Source organism: Neopsephotus bourkii, unplaced genomic scaffold (genome assembly GCF_033783945.1).
Source record: "Neopsephotus bourkii isolate Nb327-2 ecotype Australia unplaced genomic scaffold, CSIRO-AGI_Nbou_v1 NB_42, whole genome shotgun sequence".
NCBI lineage: Eukaryota > Metazoa > Chordata > Aves > Psittaciformes > Psittacidae > Neopsephotus > Neopsephotus bourkii.
Window position 1 is genome coordinate 982348 of NW_026900559.1, and position 22370 is coordinate 1004717.

General features: G+C 40.8%; 1 protein-coding gene across 2 annotated transcripts in view; it reads left to right on the top strand.

The window, feature by feature from the left end:
- LRP5 (LDL receptor related protein 5) overlaps positions 1-22370 on the top strand; it is a 126619-nt gene that overhangs the window by 80632 nt on the left and 23617 nt on the right. For both annotated transcript variants that reach the window (XM_061346848.1, XM_061346858.1), the window contains exons 8-12: positions 12414-12630; positions 14258-14547; positions 16663-16889; positions 17204-17388; positions 20164-20487. In XM_061346848.1, the coding sequence (XP_061202832.1) occupies positions 12414-12630; positions 14258-14547; positions 16663-16889; positions 17204-17388; positions 20164-20487 (1243 nt within the window). The remainder of the gene's footprint in view (positions 1-12413; positions 12631-14257; positions 14548-16662; positions 16890-17203; positions 17389-20163; positions 20488-22370) is intronic.

Consider the following 22370-nt stretch of genomic DNA (forward strand, 5'->3'; position numbering starts at 1 on the left):
TTTCTGTTTTGTGGAAGAGCAGTTTCATTCTTGCCTTTGGCATATATACTTAATTTCGAGAGACTAATAATTTCTACATGGACTTTGAGCTTCTGAAGGGAGAAGAAAGTGGTGCTGTGGTTTGTGGTCTTAGCTTTTGGAAGTAGGAGAAGTAATAGGAGCCATATACATTCCAGCCCCCCTCCCATGGGGAGGGAATTAGATGGTCTTTAAGGTCCCTTCCAACCCAAACCAGTCTGTGATTCTGTATATTCTCATGATTCAATTTTAAAATATCTTCAGCCAAACCTTCCCCTCAACTTTGTTCTTTCTGCCCTCTTATGCACTGCCTGTCAGGGATGCAAAAATTATGGATCCTTTCTTTTTGGTAGTTCCTGTGTGTTTTTTAAAGTGTGGAATGTCGGTGTCAATCCGGAGGCAGCAGTGGGTCCTATGACTTTACTAACACAGCATTAACCATCCATGTCACTGACAGCAGTGTGCAGCAGTGTCCTGATTCAGTTTCCTTGCATGCGAGGTGGGGATAACTTACAGCTTTCTGCACAAATCGTTTGGATCCATGGATGGAAAAAAATGAAAGAGGGCTAAGCACTGTAGTTTGTTAGTGGAAAATTGACCTTTAGCAGGCTCCCCCTTCTAATTATACACTGTGTTTGTTTGATAGTGGAAATCTAATCCTTTGGGAAGCACAAATTCCTATAACAGCTCTGATATGTATAAATAAAAACATACTCCTTATTACAAACAACATCAAAGCAATCACAATATGGATTAAAATACACAACCAACCCCCACTCCTCCATACTAATGTGCAGCAATGCGGAGTTCAAATGAAGCCATTAGCAGTATCTACAAGTATTTGGCAAAAGCAACCACACTTGTGTAGCTACAGGCAATGAAAGTCCCTAGTACAAAAAGGGAGGGACAGGGGGAGTAGCCTGCACTGATCTAATTAGTCAATGAGGCACAAAGTATGTAAAATCTCATTATGTATCACTAGGAGCATTTGGCTTGAGCAGTAAAGAATATGTAACTGATTTGCCCATGGATTCCCATCTTTAAATCTTCCAGCAGGAAACGGGATTTCTGAAAACGTACAACACAGACGTATGCACTTACATGAGCACACATACAAATATATGTGTGTAAGTATGTATCTGTGTTATACATACACACATGCGTACATGTAGCCAAATCCTGAAACTTTCTCAGCCCTTACTCAAGGCATTGCTTCCATGAGAATGTTCCTGATAAGGAGGAAGTGAATATTGTTTTTTCGGTTCCTAATGAAGACTCTGAATCTTGCTAATGCCAGTCACAGCCTGAAAACACAGTGTGTGGTTGTTCTAGTATGACTAAACCCAGACGATGGGTTTGTCCCATTGCCCCAGGCAGTGCAGCTCATGCATGAAACAGCTCTTCTCCCTAAAGGAGATCTGCTTAAAAATGGGGACTTAAAATACTTTTGTGTAACTTGCCTCTTGCCCTTTTCTTTTAAGGCTTTCCGGGATTCATGTTACATATTTTAAATTTCTCTGAAACCCAGAACACTTCAAACATTTATATTAGAATTTAAGCCAAGATTCCCACCCAGTCGGTGTCTCTCAAGAGCTGAAGATTTAAGTAAAATGCCAAATGTAAGTTCCAAAAAATAAAAAATTACAAATCAACAAACAAAAAATCCAAACAAACACCAAACAAACACAACCGCAACACCCAAGCAGCCACCCACCAAGCCCCAAAGCTAAATAGACAAAACAAAAGAGGAGAGGGAGAGAGAGAGGCACTGAAACCAAGAGACTAGTTCAGTCTTGCAGGTGGCCGGTAGAAGTAGAAAGGAAGAAGTCTTCCCACTCTAGCATCCCATTTCTTCTACACATGTAATAAAACAGAATGTGAGTTTCTGGAAAAAGTTTATAGAATCAGAAGGATGTATGGGATTTGGAGAAAGTGATGAGTGTTATCACTGTAGGTGCAATTAATCAGTTAGCTCTTGTTTGCAGAGCTCTTTAGAAAACATTTAATGTTGGCTGTGTTCCAGCCACATTCTGTTCTGCCCTTTCCTCCACTTTTCCATGCTGACAAAATCTTTTGTTTAATCCCATTCTTGAAGATGTTATTCTCATTCTTTAATTTAGATATTAAAACCTGTGTTGATCTATTCAAGTTGTTCTTTATCAAAACAAAGCCAGGGACATTCTTTTTCCTTGCTTGCTTTCTCAGCTTTCCAAAACATCTCTTAAATGGGGAATTTGGATCTATCTCATATGTATCCCCTTTTGCCCTTTATTTCTACCTACTCTGCTTCAATAGACAAACATCATTCTGGAACTGAGGTATCAGTGCACTGGGAAAACAGGATTTTTCTTCCTGCTTTGGTAAGTGAAAACCAAGGCCAGAAATTTCCTCCAGTTACTACTTAATAGGTACAGTGATGATAATTTGTATAACCTGCTACAAGATCTGAGGAGATGTTAATGGTCTTAGCAGCTGTGTATGCACATAGACATCCTGTGAAGCATGAGAGGAAGTTATGTATGTTTAAAATGTGTTTCCTCCCAGTTTATGGATGAACTCTTAAAAGGAATGGTGAACATTATCATTTCTCTGCTCCGGCTACAGTAAGCTTACCTCCCTACCTCTTCTGAGTGCTTGTCCTCAGTCTGAGGGAACATGAGCCTTCCAACATTACAACGGACTTACAGCCTTTGTGTTACATAGATCCTCATCCTTGTCTGTTAAAGATGGTCTTATTTTTCCTGTCAGCTCTACAAACTGTTTTCACAGAAGCAGCCCTTCTGTGTCCTGTTCCGCAGCCTTCAGGAGATGGCATCTTCTGAAAGGCAGGTCCAGTTGGTCATCTGTTCCCCAAATTAAACAGAACTGCAGTTACTTAGTATATGGCAGTCTGTGTCTTTATCTTCTCTGCCCCAGCCAGACTAGTAGGCTCATTTTTGTTGATCACCTTTCCATGTGTCACCATGGGTTTTCTTTGCTTCCCTCCCTTGAGCTCTGCTGGGACATAAGTTCTCTGCCTAACTCCTCCTTTTGCTCTGGTTGAGGAGGTAATGTGGATCCCGGTCATATCAGAAATGGCTTGGTGAAGAGGAGAAACATCTTGTGGCCCTCAGAAGTCAAGGTGAGCCCAGTCAGATCCCACAGTCCTGACTGGGTGTTGCTTGCAGTAAGCTGTTTTTTTGCCAGCTCTCTTCTGTCCTCCCCAGAACAAGCACATACCTAGTAGTCGTTCTCAGAGACTGCAAACTAACCAGGTCCCATCTTGAGGCAATTTTTTCTCTGTAAGCCATGCTAAGCAGAACTGCATCAAGATGCAGCTGGCTGTAGGCTTTTCCTTCCCTTAGGGCAATGGAGACCTTAAAAATTGTATTTATCTTTAGCTATCTAGAGGGTTGTGGGTTTTTTTTGTCTGCAGAGAGCCTTCTGAATGTTTTGTCTGTTTGGAGAATGCCTTCATGGCCACTTCATGGTGTGTTTTTTAGTTTTGTAGCTATTTCAGTGTTTTACAGTGGAGCTGTAAACCAGTACTGGTGAAATGGTGCATAGAAATGAATCCCTTTCAGCTAATTATAAATAAACTAAACCCAAAAAACCAAATATGCAGGGCCTAGCTTTTTGATGAGGACGGTCTCATCCCTCAGTCTCTGATATCTTTTCATTCTGCACTTGCCACTGAATGGTACAGCAGCCTTAAAACCAGGAGTGCTGTGCAAGGTATGAGATCAAAAGGGTAGCTGGAGCTAAAGCAGGAATGTTGAGCCCTTTTTAGAACAGGGGTAGCATGCTTCACAAGTGTTGGGGCCCTGCACTTTGAGCTAAAGTCTAAATCTAACTTTAGAAAAGAAGTTAAATACTTGTGTCCATGAAAACTGAAACCAGGTCTTTTTGCAGGCCTGCAAACTTGGTGGAGATGATCATAAAACCAGAAAACATTGGCAGTTACAGAGGTTGGTAAATGAGTGATTGCCACCACATGGGGTTGCAGAGGTCTGTGGTAAAGGGTAGAGGGGGTGTACTCACAGCCCATTAATGTGTTTCAGTTGGTACCTGGCACCTTATACCTAGAGCCCCACAGGTGGCACATTCTCAAGAGGTACATCTCAGCCAGCACTCTCTGATGCTGGTAGCAGTATATCTGAGAAATACTTGTTAACTAGTCGTCTGTTCTCTGATACTCCAAAAGCTGGGTGCGATACAGGTATCCCAAATGAAGATCACAAGAGTCTCCTGAGCCTGCGCAGCGCTGGGAGAAATGTGTTTCTCTCTTTGGTACCAGTCTGTATCCTGCTAGTCTGACGTGTGCCGTGCAGGTTTGCCCACCTACATCAGCAATTCATAAGCTTTTTCTAATGTGATAAGGTAAGATTTTTAATTGAATGGAACACATCTGACAAAAAGGAAGTCTTGATTAGATCTGTGATACTTCCTCTTCTACTGGTAAATGATTCATCAAGTATGTGAAAAGATGGGGGATCATGAAGGGAAAGTAACATTTCAGGAGCTGATGTGTCATCTATTATGGGGTTATTACTTAAAAATATACTTACAAACACTAGAAAGGTGTTGCTTCTGTCTACATATGGGGGCGTTACACCTATGGTATGGTAATAACCTGTGGATAGCAAAATCAAACAGAAATGGTATATTCTTAACAGTACATATATTTTAAATAATACCTACAAATGTATCTGAAATGTCAACTTTACCTTACAAACCTAGGTTTTAAATTTTTTTTTTTAATCTACAAGAAAAATTTTAAATTCTGCAACTTAATTTACCAAGGTGCAGCTTTTTCTTTTTTCTTACTCTAGTTTAATAATCCTAAAGAAAATTCAGGGTTGGTTTTTTTTTCATTATCGTTATGTTTGAAGCTTATTAACATAATTGCACCAAAATTGGGATTGACTTGTTTTATAAGAGTATTGTGGTTCTCAGTTACCACAGCTGACAGACTGTGTGTTCAAAATGCGTTCCATATGTACTGGAGACCACAATGTGGAGGGATTTACAGGGGTACAAGATGGGGTGCAAGTAGTGGAAGTGAGAAGCACTCGTCTATGCTTATAAAAAGGCTTCATAAACAGCAATCACACAGAAACATAGAATGATCGATGTGGGAACAAATGTTGCTCTTCTGTAGACCCACTCCAGCACCTCAATATCTCTTGTTTAGTGAGCTTCCCAGAACTGAACACAGGACTCGAGGTGCAGCCTCACCAGTGCCCAGTACAGGGGGACGATCGCTGCCCTGGCCCTGCTGGCTGTGCTATTTCTCATACAAGCCAGGATGCTGTTGGCTGCCTTGGCTGCCTGGGCACAAGCTGGATCATGTTCAGCTCTGTCAGTCAGCACCCCCAGGTCCTTCTCCATGAGCACCTTTAGAGCCACTCTTCCCCAAGCCTGGAGCATTGCAAGGGGTTGTTGTTACCCAAGTGCAGGACCCAGCACTTTGCCTTGTTGAACCTCATACCACTGGCCACAGCCCATGGATCCAGCTGTGCAGGTCCCTCTGCAGAGCCTTCCTAGCCTCCAGCAGATCAACACTCCCACCCAACTTGGTGTCATCTGCAAAATTACTGAGGGTGCACTCAATCCCCTCAGCCAGATCATCAATAAAGGTATTGAACAAGACTGTCCCCAGTAGCTAACCCTGGGGGACACCACTAGTGACCAGTCACCAACTTGATGTGGCATCATTTCCCACTACAGTTTTGGGCTCAGCCATCTAGCCAGTTTTTTAACCATCAAAGAATCCACCTATTCAGGCCAGGAGCAAATATATCATAATGCTTTTTGAATTACCATATTTCAGATTTTCTTGTCTGGAAAATGGTAAGATTTATTTTTTTTAACTTGTACGTACAAATACTTTCAGAAAACATTCTTGGATTATATAGCTCTTTTCACAGAAGCAGCTTTTTTGATTCATTTTCCAGTAGAACATGATTTCTAATATTAGATATCAGATTCCTAGATGGACTTCTGTGAATACCCCTACATCTTCCAGTAGTGCCATTGACCTCTTCTGAGCTGAGAAATTAAAAAAGGGCAACAGGGTTCAGGCCAAAGTTCATCTCCTCCTAGTATTTGAGTCCAACAGTGAACCAAAACGAGTGTCTACAGAAAAGCTGGGTATGCATATGCTATTTACCTGAACAACCCTCTCCTCTTTCAATTATTTTTAAGCTCAGGGTTTTTTCCTTGACATGGAAGGGCAACAGTTGATCCGTATAGTTTAGGTGTTCAGGAGCTAAAGGTTTAGTCATCAGCATTTTTGTCTTTGTGCTTTACTTATATTAAAATGTACTGTTAGAGGAGTGTATTTGTGGCTCACATGAATGCCATATTAAAAAATAAAATCAGATTTAAAAATCTAATACTCCAGCACTGCTGTTCTAGCCTGAGCTGCAATGTTGCAGTTGCTTGTATGCTACAGAAACAACTGTTTTAGAAATAAACATCCTTCTAAAAACAAGCTCTCCCATCCAAAACTTGGGCCAGGAAACTTCATGAGATGATAAACTGAATGAATACGTGCAGATGCATACAGAAGGCCGTTAGCCTTCCATTGTCTCCTTCCAAAGAGTTGTCATAGGCCTACTGCCTTAGGTCGTATTTGTACTGCACTAATACTTCATCTGTCTCCTTTTGACAGAAATATTGGTTTAATGAGCGATTGATTCAATTTCTGAAGAAGGGAGGTACATGAGATTTAGCTAATCTATTATTAAATGGGGATAAAAGCATCCATTCTTCAAGGTGTACTACCATGAATAGATGGACATGTTAGCTAATGTAGATTCTATTATTTTAACCTTTGACCTCCAATGGCATTTCCATATGTGACACTTTGGTGACTTAGAGCATTAAAGTTTCATCATTTGGCTCTCTGAAGCACTGTACATGCCTATGGTTGTATGAAGAGGGTGTGAAGAGCTACAAGTGGTTTCTGATAATCGTGCTGTAGTGAAGTTAGAAAGGCGTATTCTTTTCATAATGAATATTAGCTTAAATTGTAGAGTTGTCACATGTCCCCTTAAACTTAACTCATGGTGGTCAGTGTTTCAGAATGAAAAAGTATTTACAGAAGGTAAAAATTCCCTGAAGTGTACTCAATAAGCAACTTATACCTAAAAATAAAACTCAAATATTAATTCAGTAGGTTCTCTGTGTTTTAGGGTCTAGCCACCAGTTGCCATAAATTATTTTGAGAATGTTTGTGTTGAACATTTTCCCCTTTTAAGGAGTTTTGAAGCATGTCATTGTGTTCCTGCTTATGAGAGATAAGTTGAAGAATTCACCAGCTGCACCCTAAATCCTTTGATATCCTGTGAACAGAACAAAGTTCTGAACTATCAGGCTGATGTAACTCATATGGAGAACATTAGTTGCTTCTAGATGAGGTTTATAAGATATAAGCAGGTTCAGAATCCCAGTCATGTTAACCTTTCCAATGAGAGGAAATTTATCCATCAGTGTCTGTTACAGCTTATTACATGTGCTCATGTTTTGAAAGTCTTGTCCAAAACTGCAATACTCTCTGTGGAACTAAGACGATTTTGTGAAGTCATAGGAGATACGTCTTGTTACACTGCATCCTCAACAAGCTAAATGGCATGTTCTGCAGTGAGAAGTGAGTGATAGTTTGCAATTGGCAATGAACGCTTAACACCTAGCAGTGTGAGAGATCAGAGAATAGTAAAAATGTACATCAACATCAAAACTTAACTGAAATGAGCATGATCTGAAAAAAAGCCACAATATACACGTATGATTAATCCACAAAATGTGATAACAATAGAAACCTGATGAATTTTACTTACGAAGCAGCTTTTACCAGGTAGCCTAAATATTGTCAAGGTGGGCAGAAATTATAGATAGCAATGAGGAACTGCTTTCTAAATTCTCAAGTCTCAGGTGCTTGAGGCAACAGATTGCTAAGAGACGTGGTAGTATTTTTGTGTGGAAAATAGCCAGATACATCTGTTGTCTATCCTTCCCTACCCTTTTATATATATATTGATTCTGGTACTGTTAGTTTTAATGTTATTCTCTTTTCAGCTTGCCAGTGCCTGCCGATACATGCTTAACAGAGTCCCTTCAGACCAGAAAATAAAAAAAGGGCTTACTTTCATCCCAAAGCATTGATGAAAGGTGGTTGTGTTTCAGCTGTTGGAAATACTAACAAATGGCTTACACTCAAATCAATATAGGCTGTGGTATAGACTGCCTACAGCTGCTTCAATCTTCTCTGAGGCAGGCTTCTTACCCTCCAGATTTTCCACTTCTCTCTATTTATCTTTTACTTTCTCTGCTGACTGCCACCCACTTGATTGGTCTCACAAGTTCTTTCTTCAGCCAAAGAAGACTGGGCATTGTTCACTTGAGATGCCTTTTTAGACTATTTTGGTGAGAATCGTTAGAAGCCATTCACAGAATGGCAGAACTGTTGAGGTTAGAAGGGACCTCTGGAGGTCATCTGATGCCAGCACCCTGCTCAAGAAAGGCCAACTAGAGACAGTTGCCCAGGACCACGACTAGAGAGCTCCAAGGATGGAGACTCCACAACCTCCATGGGCAGCCTATTCCAGTTCTCAGTCACCCTCAGAGCAAAAGAAAGGGTAGCTCTTCTCTTCCATAGGGGAAGAGGAATAGATCTGTAAGAGAATGCTTATAGACCCACAAGCCCACCACACAGATCTCTCTCTTAATGGCAGTCATGTCATTTTAACATTGACAACCTGTTATGTTCGCTTACTGCTCACATAGTGATTTAGCTCAGCCAAATTTTGGTTTCCATTTGACTACAGCTTTGTTTGTAGCAATTGAATAAATTTTGTTTTATCTTAATGAATTAAATTAGGAGCAAGGTGTCTGAGTTCTCTTTGCTTTCTATCAAAAGACATCCTATACATATGCTGAGTAGCAGTTCTTTTCACAGGTGCACCTGAAATACAACTCTACTACATGAATCATGCTGATGTGTAGAATTTAATTGCATTGTTTTACTTTAATCTTCTTCAAAGAGCCAAGAGCTTTTGAGTGTTATATTTGGAAATATTTGTTAAATCATTTTTCATACACTGCCACAGCATCTAAAAAAACAAATCACACCTTAATCACCTTACCGTGGTTTTTGTGTCAGTCAGTTCATTAAGGTTTGATGTTGATTTCATTTTGTCCACAGCAGATTTTAGCTGAGTTTGGTGATGCCTTATTAGGAGATTCATCATCAGAGTCTTAAGACTGCTCAGGGACTTTTAGTGTATGCCTCTGTTCAAGGGGGCTTTCAGTGTTTTGTATGGAAAATATAGAAGATTGAGTGTTGTGTTTGTCCTTTGACCCACGTTGAGATCCATTCATCAGTTACAGAAAGAGGATAAAAACCCTGAGCAGAAAAAATTGTATTTTAGTCTCTGTGCTAAACGATAAGGAATACACCTTAAAAGTTTCCTTTTGGCTGCAATCAGCACACAACACCATTTCAGGCATTAAATAACAAGTTAATGTGGCATGTCTGGCAGTGCTCAAGGCTGGGTTGGATGGGGCTTGGAGCAACCTGGTCTAGTGGAAGGTGTCCCTGCCTGTGGCGGGGGGCTAGAACTGGATGAGCACTGCAGGGGGGGTCTCACCAGAGCAACATAGAGGGGAAGAATTCCATCCCTTGACTTGCTGGTCACACTGCTGGTGATGCAGCCCAGGACATGGGTGTATTTCTGGGCTGCAAGCACGCACTGCTGGGTCATGTCCTGTTTTTTGACCACGAGTCCTTCTCAACAGCACTGCTCAGTGTGTTCATCTGTCAGCCTGTACTGATCCTGGGCATTGCCCTGACCCATTTTGCAGGACCTTGTACTTGGCCTTGTTGAATTTCATGAGGTTCATGAGCACATGTTTCAAGTACACATGATTTTAAGTAATGTGTGTTTCTGCATCCTGTTTACATTGTAGCCTGTATTCAGATTCACATAAGCTCCTGCGTAAAGTTCTTGTGAAGTTGTTCTCCTCTGCTGTTGAAGATGTCTTCATTGTAGCATTGCAAAATAGACTGTTACGGTGATTATTTTTGTTCATAGCATAGGCAAATATAGGACGCAGTCACTGACTGCTCACCTCTGCTGTTTGACTGGTGGTGGCTGGAAGATGAGGTGTGTGCCAGGTGCCCTCCAAGCTGCTCTACCATCCTCTCTCCTCAACTTGACAGGGGAGAAAAAACATAATGAAAAGCTCATGGGTCAACATAAGGACAGGGAGAGACCTGTCAACAGTTACAGTCACAAGCAAAACAGACTTGACTCAAGAGGAATTAGTTTACTTTATTGCCAATCAAAACAAGAGTAGGGGAATGAGAAATAAAACCAATTCTTAAAACAGCTGCTCTCTACCCCTCCCTTCGTCCCAGGCTCAACTTCACTCACGGTTTTCTCTGCCTCCTAGAGAGAGGTGCTGCAGCACAGGGAACGGGGAATGCGGTCAGTTCATCACATTCTCTGCTGCTCCTTCCTCCTCAAAGATGGGGTCCTTGCACTCTTCCCCTGCTGCAGTGTCGAGTTTTTCCCATGGGAGACAGTCCTCCTTGCCGTGCCAACCCAATTCAGTGTGGTAGCATTTAACATTTATTTTTTTATTATTTTTTAATATAAAATTCACATAGTAAAATTTGTTGACCACGCCTGATTGGTGTTTGTCTACATGAGAAATGGGCGCAACTTAACTGTGTCACAGAAGAGATGCGTGTTGTTTTCACAAATTTGTAAATTATCACAAGGTTTCAAAATGGAGATTTCATTTATTCGGGTGTCTACTATGGGTGTGTGTGTGCATAATGAAATTCACATGCTAATTTAGTAAGATGTGGTTGTCATTAGTAGGGTTGAAAAAAGAAATCGTAGGTGCTTCTGCTGCCTATCATGTATGGAGAAAACTTTGCAAGTTACTGTTGTATAATATCTGCATTATGCTAAAACTGATGGTTGGTTTTGACTGCCCACAATATTGTTAGGCATTTAATGGCTTGCTGTCACATTGCGTGTAAGTTATAGACATTTTTAAAGTAAGAAAAAAATATTGCACTTAAATAAACACTTAGCAATTTAAAAGTCAGGGGAATATGGCATTGAAAAGGCCATAGATCCCTTTAAATCACAAAAGTGTTGCATAGTGAAGGCAACTTAATCACCTACAAAGTACAGGGATAGTATGAGTCTGAATAAACAAATAATTTCCAAATAGTAGTGAAGAGGAGACTATTTAAAACATCAATCGCAAGCCATGGTAGCCTAAATTTAAGGATAGTAATTGTCCACTTGTGAAGCATTTCTAGAAGCAATTTCATCAAAACACATTGGAAAATAAATTGTCTTCAGCTGTGGTCTTTTGCTTTGGTTTTAATGCGACACTGAACTTCGTGCTGCTTGCAGTGTAAGTTTTCAAGTAGCGCCTTAAAAAATACTGTAGTTACATTGCAGCTACCAGTTGCAAGAAGCAGGATGGGGAGGAATCTGTGGATTTGTCAGATAAATATTTTGCCTCTGTCATAAACGTACGCTCTTTGCCATGGATGAGAGATTTCTGGAATGCTCAAAAGATTACTACAGTTTGTGTAGTAGATGGAGGTGACTTTAGGCATGTGGCAGGGGGAATTGTATGTGGACATTTTAATTTCCTATCTTGCCCCATGATTGTTGATCAGGGTCAGACCATATGAATCTCTCCTTATGCCAAGCAACATGGGGTAGCACGAGGTGACTGTAGTAATTGCTTATGAAATAATTAGCCGATAGCACATATATATTACACACACACACATATATATACATATATATATATGTGGGGCTTATCCCATCTCCAGTACTATTTTGCTTTCCCTGCAATTTTCAGAATACAAATTTACATAAGTCAACACTTATTCCACATCTTAAAGATCTTGCTTATCGTAAGTGCAGGCCTTGTTGTGCCCTGAAAGAATTCTGATGGCTTCTGTTCCCTGTGATTTAGTACTGAAAGTCAGTCCAGCCATCCTTTGTTTCTGCAGATAGAGTTCAGTTGAGACCAAGGCATGAATGGAGATTGAAAATCTCCTGAATCTCACTCCCATCCCCACAAAAAAGTCCCTTTGCAGTGCTGTTTGCAGGTTTGAACTGATGCAAGTTAAATTCACATTGCTTTGGTTTTTCATGGAGAAGGTGTGAGAGGAGCTGCTTTCAGTCTTGTCATTCCAATATATTTATCTTTCAACAAAATTAGCAGTATGTTCTTCTGAAAGCAGCGTGCTGTGAATTTCAGGAGGTCCGTGTGTAAAACTAGAGAAGTTGTCAAAATGTGGTTGGTATTGCCGTTTAATTGTAATAGCATTAGAGAGGATTAATTATTCTTATTTTCTTATCATCCCATAGGTCATAAATGTTGATGGAACAATGAGGAAAACCCTCCTAGAAGATAAGCTTCCACATATATTTGGGTTCACACTGCTGGGAGATTACATCTACTGGACTGACTGGCAGAGAAGAAGCATTGAAAGAGTTCACAAGATAAAGGCTAGCAGAGACATCATTATTGATCAGCTGCCAGATTTAATGGGCCTTAAAGCAACAAGTGTTACCAAAGTGTTTGGTAAGCAGGGGCAATCATAGGATGAATCATAGAATCATAGAATAGTTAGGGTTGAAAAGGACCTTAAGATCATCAAGTTCCAACCCCCCTGCCATGGGCAGGGACACATTGCTCTAAACAACATCACCAAAGGCCCTGTAGTAGTTTCTAGATGGGTTTGCTTTCATTAAGCAACTGTTGATCGTTTGTATTGAGAGTAACTGTGGGATCATATATTTTAATAATTTTAAAGGAAAACTGCAGCTATTGTCTCTACAGTTGGGAAAATACAGTGTTACAAAAGAAGTATGGGCTTCTACTTCATAGTGACATTTAACGTAAGTCTTCCACAGCTTCCCACTGCACTCTTTGAATTATGAGGAAAACTTTATTGCTGCCTCCAGTAATAGGAATTGTTACTTTCGGTGCTCACAGAATTACTCCATTTTCTGATGTTCTTTTCTTCTAGTACAAAGTCTCAGTGACGTTCTGTTAGCAGAATGGTTTTTACTAGGTTGAGTAGTGTACGCAGAGTTAGTGGCCGTTACAGCATCGCCTCGAAGTACGTGGCACTACACTGTTAACTTTAACACCTAAATCATACCTAAATATTAACAATTAAATCTTGCCCTTAGTATGGAATCACCAGCTAGAGCTCCACGTTCTTCCACTGCATTGGCTGAAACAAGCAACCAGCGTTCTAGGTCCTCTGCCAGCACTCTGCAGGGCAGTATGTCACAGGTCCTTCTGGCTTCACTAGTAACTCATGAGAGGTGCGTGTTTACCACAGATCTGTGAACTACGTGGAATACTGGAGTCTGGGCATAACAGAGAATAGTTGCAGAAGGATCACGTGCAGTAGATTGTCAAATTACACCTTGCTAGTCCATAGATTTCCAGCCTTTCAGGAAATTTTACTTGAAGTCAAGTCCTCAAGCTGAAGTTACGGCATTAGCCTGAAATATGTATGTCCTAAAAAGGGAAAGAAACCTGGTTGAGACTGATCTTGTAGAGTTCCCTGTGGTAACAGTCTTTAAATACCCAAATCTGTGGTTGCAGCAGATGGGGTATAGCACCTATTTATCTTTTGGTCCTTACTCTGTCTTCCACATTCCCTTCCTATCTGATGGTGGCTGTTCACAAGGAAGAATAAGTGTGAGATTGTGGTGATCTGGTTGGAATTGTTTCTGCTAATGAATCTTTTCAGCTTTAAATGAAACAGCTGAGAAAGAACTGCAGTTACCCAGCTCTTTTCTCATTATTTTGTATCAGTGAACATTTGAAAAACGGGTGGATTCAAAGAGATACAAAGATGGAGTATTTGGCCAAAAATGGCTAAGCTGAACATGTATGTAATTACCCTTCTTCAGTGAAGGAACTTAATCTTTGGGGAAACTAGAGGGCTATGTTTGTAGGTGTTATTTGTGCTATAGGAGGGATAGGACCAGTTTCCTAATCCTTGGATAGAAGGAAATAAACAGTTTTGAATGTTGGTTTGGATTGTTGGGTTTGGGGTTTTTTTAATTCCCTGTTGACAACCCATAGGGGTAACTTAGTCTGAAAAATTAGAATGGCATTGCATTTCCATTCAGCCTTCCCCTACCTCCACACTGCACCAACAACTGTTTTGTTTTGTGTTTTCTTTAAGGAACTAACCCATGTGCAGAGAACAACGGAGGCTGCAGCCATCTGTGTTTCTTTACACCCCAGGAGACCAGGTGTGCCTGTCCCATTGGCCTTGAGCTGTTGAGTGACATGAAGACTTGCATCATTCCTGAAGCCTTCTTAGTTTTCACAAGCAGAGCAGCAATTCATCGGATTTCCCTTGAAACAAATAATAATGATGTTGCTATTCCTCTTACTGGAGTCAAGGAAGCATCTGCTCTGGATTTTGATGTCTCTGATAACAGAATCTATTGGACTGATGTTAGTCTGAAGGTATTACTGACATGTGAATTCCCTGAATATAAAGCCACAGAGCAGTTACTTTGATCTGACAAAGGTCTCTGTTACATGATCTGTGCTGCAGTTGCTAATGTTGTCATTGAATTGCATCCAAGAAGACTCTTGGAGATGAAGACAGTTGCATTGTTGAATGCACAGTTGGGTGACAGGCATTTTCCTGCTTCAAAGAAAAATCCAAAGTAGTATCTGCCCATACCAAATGCCTTGGATGCTGCATGTGTTGCATCCATATATGCATCTATTGTAGAAAAGCTGTTTTCATGTCACAGAGTAATTTAAACACTGAGCTTGGCAACCACTCCAGCTTTCTATCCTTTTCCAGTTTTGACTTGAAAGGCGATCTTACTCAATATTAACATTTGGCAAGCGAGCTTTGGACTGGTTGCTGTTAGTCTGTGGCTCCAGCTTGGCACAGAAAAGGCCAGGGAACTTGTCCAGTACCCTCCACACTGTGTTAAGCCCCAGCCTGTCCCCAGTTCTGTCTCAGTGTGTTCCCCAGGAGTTTGACATTGCCTGTGACATGTTTGGTTCACATCCAGGTGCATGCTAAAATAAGAGTTGCGCTGGTCATCAGCGTTACTTCGCTTTTGAAGTGAAGTAATGGTAGAAAATGATGGATTCACTTCACTGGAACTGGATTCCTCTGTTCCTTTTAATAGGTTTTCCAGAAGCAATCAAAGTTTCCTTGCCAATGTGCCTAAGCCGTAATAGGGAAAAGCTCACTTTTAGTGACTGCAGGGCATATGAAGTTTCCATAGCCTCTCTGTGAAGACTAATGAGGGTTGTGCTTTAGCGTTAACAGTTCTGGTTGTGGTGTGGATACCTTTCCTTCAGGAACAGTGCCAATGTAATAAGCTAGCATACTGCAGACACAGTTACTAAATGGATCTCCCACAAGCACATGGAGAGCTGGACTGTGGTCACCTTAACCATTTGTAGTGGAAAACACATTATTTCAGCTTCGTCAGTGCAAAGATCCCAGTCTCACTCTGTGCAGAACTGGCAAGCATGTTACTTGTTTGTGGCCTCCTGAATTATCCAGCATACTCTATTTTCACATAGATGTCAGTGTATGTTTCGGCACATCTGGGTTTTCATTCCTTCTGCCCGCCCGCCTCCTGCAGCTTAGCAGCAGGTAGTGTAACTTCAGAGCCCATAGTCTTCTCCCTTTCCTTTGATGACCACCACTTCCCTGATCTCCTCCTGCCTCTGGTTGTATGAGGATCGGCTTTCAAAAACAGTTATACTTTTCTTGAGACATGGGTTATGACTGTACAAATATACTACATGATTTCTGGTTTTTGGATTTACCTTTAAAAAAATCACAGAATCACACACTGGTTTGGGTCAGAAAGGACCTTAAAGATCATCTAGTTCTGACCACCCCTGCTACAGGATAAAATCTAAAATGTCTCTTACCCTGACACATTCATTTATTAAATCGTTAAGAAATTAATAGCTGAAATATTAGCAGGTATGTAGCATGATTGCTTAATGCTGATAACAAGGGTGGGTACTTGTACATTGGTCCTGGAAGTTAAGTTACTAGTGATTTAGTCAGGGGTTGTGTTGGTGCTCCTTGTTAGGAATGGCTTCTTTGTATGTACATGGTCTTTGCCCCATGACTTGTTTTCTTGAGTGTGCTGAAGTGTAGATGGGATCACTAAAATTGCTCCTGGTGACTGGTCATGAGAAACAGTTAATTCAGATTTCTCTGAATTGAGATTTGTTTCTGAGACTTAAAACATTACAGTGAATGAAGTAATTAAAAAGAGCCCACCAAACTTTGTATGTGTCAATAGGAGGGAGAAGAGATAAGGAAGAATCTGCAGATACAGAACGCTTTCTGAAAAGCATACCCTTTTAAGATGTCCTGGACTAGCCATCAGAAACCACCCGCTTTGAAAATTCACGTCTTTTTATTCGGTGTCATTTTTGGCAACAGAAAGTTATTTTAGAAAATGAAACACTGGCTGATTTTTTTTACTGATTTATTTTTTTTGTACACTAAACTTGATAGTGATCATTCATTTTATTTCTGTGGGCTATCTGTAAACACTGTAATAGTTTTACACGATTGTTTTCCAGACCATAAGCCGAGCTTTCATGAATGGGAGCTCTGTTGAACATGTGATTGAGTTTGGGCTGGATTATCCTGAGGGAATGGCTGTAGACTGGATGGGAAAGAACCTCTACTGGGCAGATACTGGCACGAATCGCATTGAAGTAGCCCGCCTGGATGGACAGTACAGGCAGGTCCTTGTGTGGAAGGACTTGGACAACCCAAGGTCTCTGGCTCTTGATCCTACCAAAGGGTAAGGGACAGTGCTGTTTTTCAAAGCTTTGTGTGCATATTCTTGTATATGACAAATTAATTGGCAGGTTACATAGCTCCATTTCTTTAGAGTCTTCAGAAAGATGATAAATGTTCCAGAATCCTGTGGGTTACAATGAAAAATTAAGAATTGTCAATCATATTTTTCTGCCTTTAAGTACTGCAATACCGCATGGGTTATTCCTATTTTTTTTTATTATTGTTATTATTAAGGAAATAAATGTAGAAAAAGCAAAGCATGCAGCTAAACACAATCTTAGCTGATGTACTCTTTTGTCCCACTTGTCCTTGCAGATACATGTACTGGACTGAATGGGGAGGTAAACCTAGAATTGTTCGAGCATATATGGATGGAACAAACAGCATCACTTTGGTGGATAAAGTGGGTCGTGCCAATGACCTCACTATTGATTATGCAGACCAAAGGCTATATTGGACTGACTTAGACACAAGCATGATTGAGTCATCAAATATGCTAGGTAATCTAGTGTTATATTGCACCAGCCAGTACAGTGTGTGCTGGCCATAGTAAAACAGTTGAATAATATAAAATCGGAATAGTATAATTCGTATTAAACTTTTGTGTGTATTTTTCTCACGAGAGGAAATGAAGTGTTGAATGTTTAAGAATATTCTTTAAATATTCCTAATTAATAACCATATAATGATTTATAGTGATGATGAGATAGAATGTCATTTCTGTGTGTTGATATGAAAATGCCTGTGTTTTACCAAAGCAGAGGTGGTCTCTGAGTTTCTCAGTCTGGGCAGCATATAGGTTCACTCTACCTCTGACTTTTCAGTCTGGACACTCATTTTCTGTTGAAGTATTATCTCTGTTTCCAGTTTTACACTGTTGTATTAGCTGAAAAGCAAAACCAAAATACAGCTTGCATTTGCTGCAGTCTGAAGTGTTGTGCAGCTACTTCTGCAGTATATCATAACATGTTTTGTACACAACTTTACACATTTTCATATCTTCCATTGGAATTTTGTTTATACATACAAGGGGTGTGCTAAGATTTACTAAACTTTCATACCGATTTTGACATAACTAACTGGATAAAAGAAGGAAATTTTGTTTTCTGCAGCTGACATAGAGCTTTTGTATTGTCCAGTTGTTTTGTAAATATTAAATGGTGTTCAGGGTTTTAGCTGAGGCAGACTTTTTGAGAAAAGAGAGTTTATATAAGTTTCCACATGCCACACAATGAATCAGAGATAGGATGAGAAATGGAATCCAGAAGTTCCTGACCTGACTTCCTATCCCAGTACCATTTTCAAGGAAAGGCCTTTGTGAGATGGGAATTAATGCCTCTGGGGTTTGCATATTAAAATCAAAGTTTATTTGGCAGAACACAGTGTTTAAGCAAACTCATACATGATTGTTACAGCAAAGGCTCTGATCGATGATATATGTAACTTCGCTGCAACTTTTTTTTTCTTTAATCTGTGAAAAGCTATCATTAGAGTGAGAATATTAGCTTATTTTTTAAAGGGTTTATTGTATGTGCTTTATCTCCAGAGAAGCTACTAAGCTCGGGAAAACAGAGAAAGTGATGCAGTTTGGATTCCGATGCTATCACTGTTTTTGTATTTCTTGTATTTGTTTCTTTTTGGATTACTGTTGTATTACTGTTTAGTTGCAGTAAGATTGGCCTTCATCTAGAGTTGCTTATTCTTCCATCCAGTGTCTATGATCTGTTAAAGCTCTAACTAAGCTTCTACACTACACTTGGGGAAACAAAATAGCCATAGGCAAGGTTAAACTAGAAACTAATTGTGGCATTGAGAAGAAACACAATATTGAAATCATCTGTGGTAAATTAAACTGATTCTAAAGCTGAACCTACTGTTACTGTTATTTGTGATGAGAAAGTAAAAGGATGAGCACTGAAGCTAAGATTGTATGATGTCTTTTTAGTTGGCAGACTGTAAAGACTCCGGTAGACTTCTGGCAAGTAGGCTCAATCAGTTAAGGAAATGTTATTAGACTTGGCCTACGTTATGCCATGCCAGTCTCCTTGCCAGGAGAGATCTGAATGAGTGTTGCTGATAGAAACGTCTGCCCCACCAGCAATGAATGAAGCACTTTTAAGTGAATGAATGAATGAATGAATGCTGTCCCAGCTTGATCTTGGTCATTATAAACATTACCCAGATGGAAAAAATCACATTCTGGGGGGAGATAGTCCTCCATCTACATACTATCAAATTCATTTAGACAGCTTCTCTGCTTCCTTCAAAAGAGCCTATCCCCTGAATTCATCACTGTGGACCAGAATTGCTCTAAGAAGTACCTGAGAGTGTGCAGAATATCTGAGCCCCTAACTTGGATGCTTCAGATGCCTAAAAGTAATTGGGAAGGTTGCCTCTATATTTACTTTGGTGTTTTATAGGGAAACGGCTTCATGTTCTTGTTTTGGGGGTTTTCATGCCTTCTGCAGTCTTGGCCAGATGGGAAAGGGCACAACAGTAAATAGGGCAGGGGAAACAAAATGAAGTGTTCTGTAGAATCTAGCACTGGATGTTTTGTGGAGGAGAAGATGCTGATGAAGGCTACATCTTCATTTAGTGTAAAGTTGCAGAGATTCATAGCGGTTTGTACTTGAAAATGTTTAGGAAGGTGATTTACAATAAGACTGTACTTAGTAGTGTATCTGTGGCAGAGGCCATCTAATGCTCTGCAAGGTGTTAAATCTGTTGTGAATGTTGCTATCTGAGCCACTGAGTGTGGGAGTATTGGGATTTCTGCCAAACAAATGGTTTCCTGATCTCTTGGTATGTTAAATTGCACTGCAAAAGATTTGTGTTTCTAGAGTGAAACACCATAATTTCTTATACTTGTTTCTCTGGGAATCTTGAGACTGCTGTATGTTGTTGCTTTCATGCATATTAACTGGGGGTTTTATTGGCCTAAGATATTCCTGGAGCTGATGGTATTCTTGAATATGTTTTCCCACATCTGTTTGGGATGATAAGCGTGAGACGTACAGGGCAGTATTTAAATGGCAACACACTGGCACAGTTTCAGACTGCTTTATAGGCAAGACAGTATCAGGATACGGTTTTTGAATGCAAATGTTTAGGTTACGCATTGAGCAGATACTGGTTAATAATGAATCCCATGATGCTAACTTGGAAAATGAGGTTATATGTTAAAAAGGGAATCAAAAACATTTTCTTGATGCCAGTCACACTCTTGATTTCATGACTTGGGAATTGTCCTTTAGTTATTATCCTTATTTTTGCAGGCCAAGAGCGAGAAATCATAGCAGATGATCTACCTCATCCATTCGGATTAACCCAATACAATGACTACATCTACTGGACAGACTGGAATCTTCACAGCATAGAGAGAGCAGACAAGACCAGTGGGAAGAACCGGACACTTATTCAGGGCCATCTGGATTTTGTGATGGATATATTAGTCTTCCATTCTTCACGTCAAGATGGCTTGAATGATTGTGTGCAAAATAATGGCTATTGTGGTCATTTGTGCCTTGCCATACCAAATGGATTTAGGTGTGGCTGTGCTGCTCATTATACCTTGGATCCCAACAGCAGGAACTGTAGTTGTAAGTCTTTTGTTTGCTACTCTATTCTTCAGTGCTTGTGGCTCCCAGGTGTTTGTGATCCCTTTCAGTATAGCAAGTGAAGGGATATTTCAAGTCCATTTCATCAGGGACTGCAGTGACAGCACAAGGGGCACTGGGTTTAAACTTAAACAGGGAAGTTCAGGTTAGATATAAGGAAGTTCTTTACTGTGAGTGTGGTGAGGCACTGGAACAGGTTGCCTAAAGAAGTGGTAAGTGCTCCATCCCTGGCAGTGTTCAAGGCCAGGTTGGACAGAGCCTTGGGCGATATGATCTAGTGTGACGTATTCCTTCCTGTGGCAGAGGGATTGGAAGTAGATGATCCTAAGGTCCTTTCTAACCCAAACTGTTCTGTGATCCTATGATTGTATGATTTTAAAAGTTCTCCTTTAAATATGAGAACATGGTAGGGAGTTTTATGTCCATTTTTCTGACATGAATTAGGGCTGAAGATTTGTATTTCAGGTCTCAGAAATAACAGCACTGTCAAGTCTGGCCTTACTTATTTTAATAGAAGTGCTTTCTAGGTGATTCAGCAGAGTGATTGAAGCTTTCCTGGTCCCTACCTAAGTGTGTAGGTGGGTGGAACAGAAATTCTAAACAAACAAAAAAAAAAAAAGTCTTTTTCTCTTCTGTGTTTAATAAAATCATCAAAAATAACATCCAGTAAAACAGCCTCCTAAGTAGTCTGCGCAATATGCACATGCACTTGAAATCCATAGAAGTTTGTTTTCCCTCTGTGTGTGATAGATGTTATGAGCCTGCCAGTTCACTAGTTGTCCAGTAAGAATTTAAGCTTCTAGTGAAAATAGCAGATAAATATAAAATACACCATAGACTTAAAATAAACCAACAAACCTTCGGGCATCCTGGCACAGTAGCATATAAGGACATTTTAGATGGATGAAACAGTGGGTCTACAAAAGACAGGTCCTGCTTGACTAACCTATCTCCTTCTATGACAAGATGACCCACTTAGTGGACAAGGGAAAGGCCGTGGGTGCTGTAAACCTGGACTTTAGTAAAGCTCTTGACACCATCTCCCACAGCATTCCCTGGAGAAATTGACTGCTCATGGCTTGGACAGATGTACTGTTCACTGGGTAAAAAACTTGCTGGGTGGCCAGTCCCAAAGAGTGGTGGTGAATGGAGTTAAATCCAGCTGGCAGCTGGTCACAAGTGGTGCTTCTCAGGGCTTAGTACTGGGGCCAGTTCTGTTTGGTATCTATAGCAATAATCTGGCTGAGGGGATCCAGCGCATCCTCAGTTTGCAGACCACACCAAGTTGGGTGGGAGTGTTGATCTGCTGGAGGCTAGGAAGGCTCTGCAGAGGGATCTGCACAGGCTGGATCTGTGAGCTGTGACCAGTGGTATGAGGTTCAACAAGGCTCAGTGCCTGCACTTGGGTCACAACAACCCCTTGCAATGCTCCAGGCTTGGGGAAGAGTGACTGGAAAGGTGCTCATGGAGAAGGACCTGGGGGTGCTGATTGACAGTGCTGAACATGACCCAGCTTGTGCCCAGGCAGCCAACGGCTCCTGGCTTGTGTCACAAATAGCAGGGCCAGCAGGGCCAGGGCAGTGATCATCCCCCTGTACTGGGCACCCGTGAGGCTGCACCTCGAGTTCTCTGTTGAGTTCTGGGCCCCTCGCTATAAGAAGGACATTGAGATGCTGGAGCGGGTGCAGAGAAGGGCACCAAAGCTGGCGAAGGGTCTAGAGAGCAAGTCTAGGAGTGTCAAGGGGGACCTTATTGCTCCCTACAACTACCTGAAAGGAAGGTGGAGCAAGGTGGGTTTCAGTCTCATTTCACAAGTAATAAATGATAGAACACAAGAGGAAATGGCCTCAGCTTGCACCGGGAGA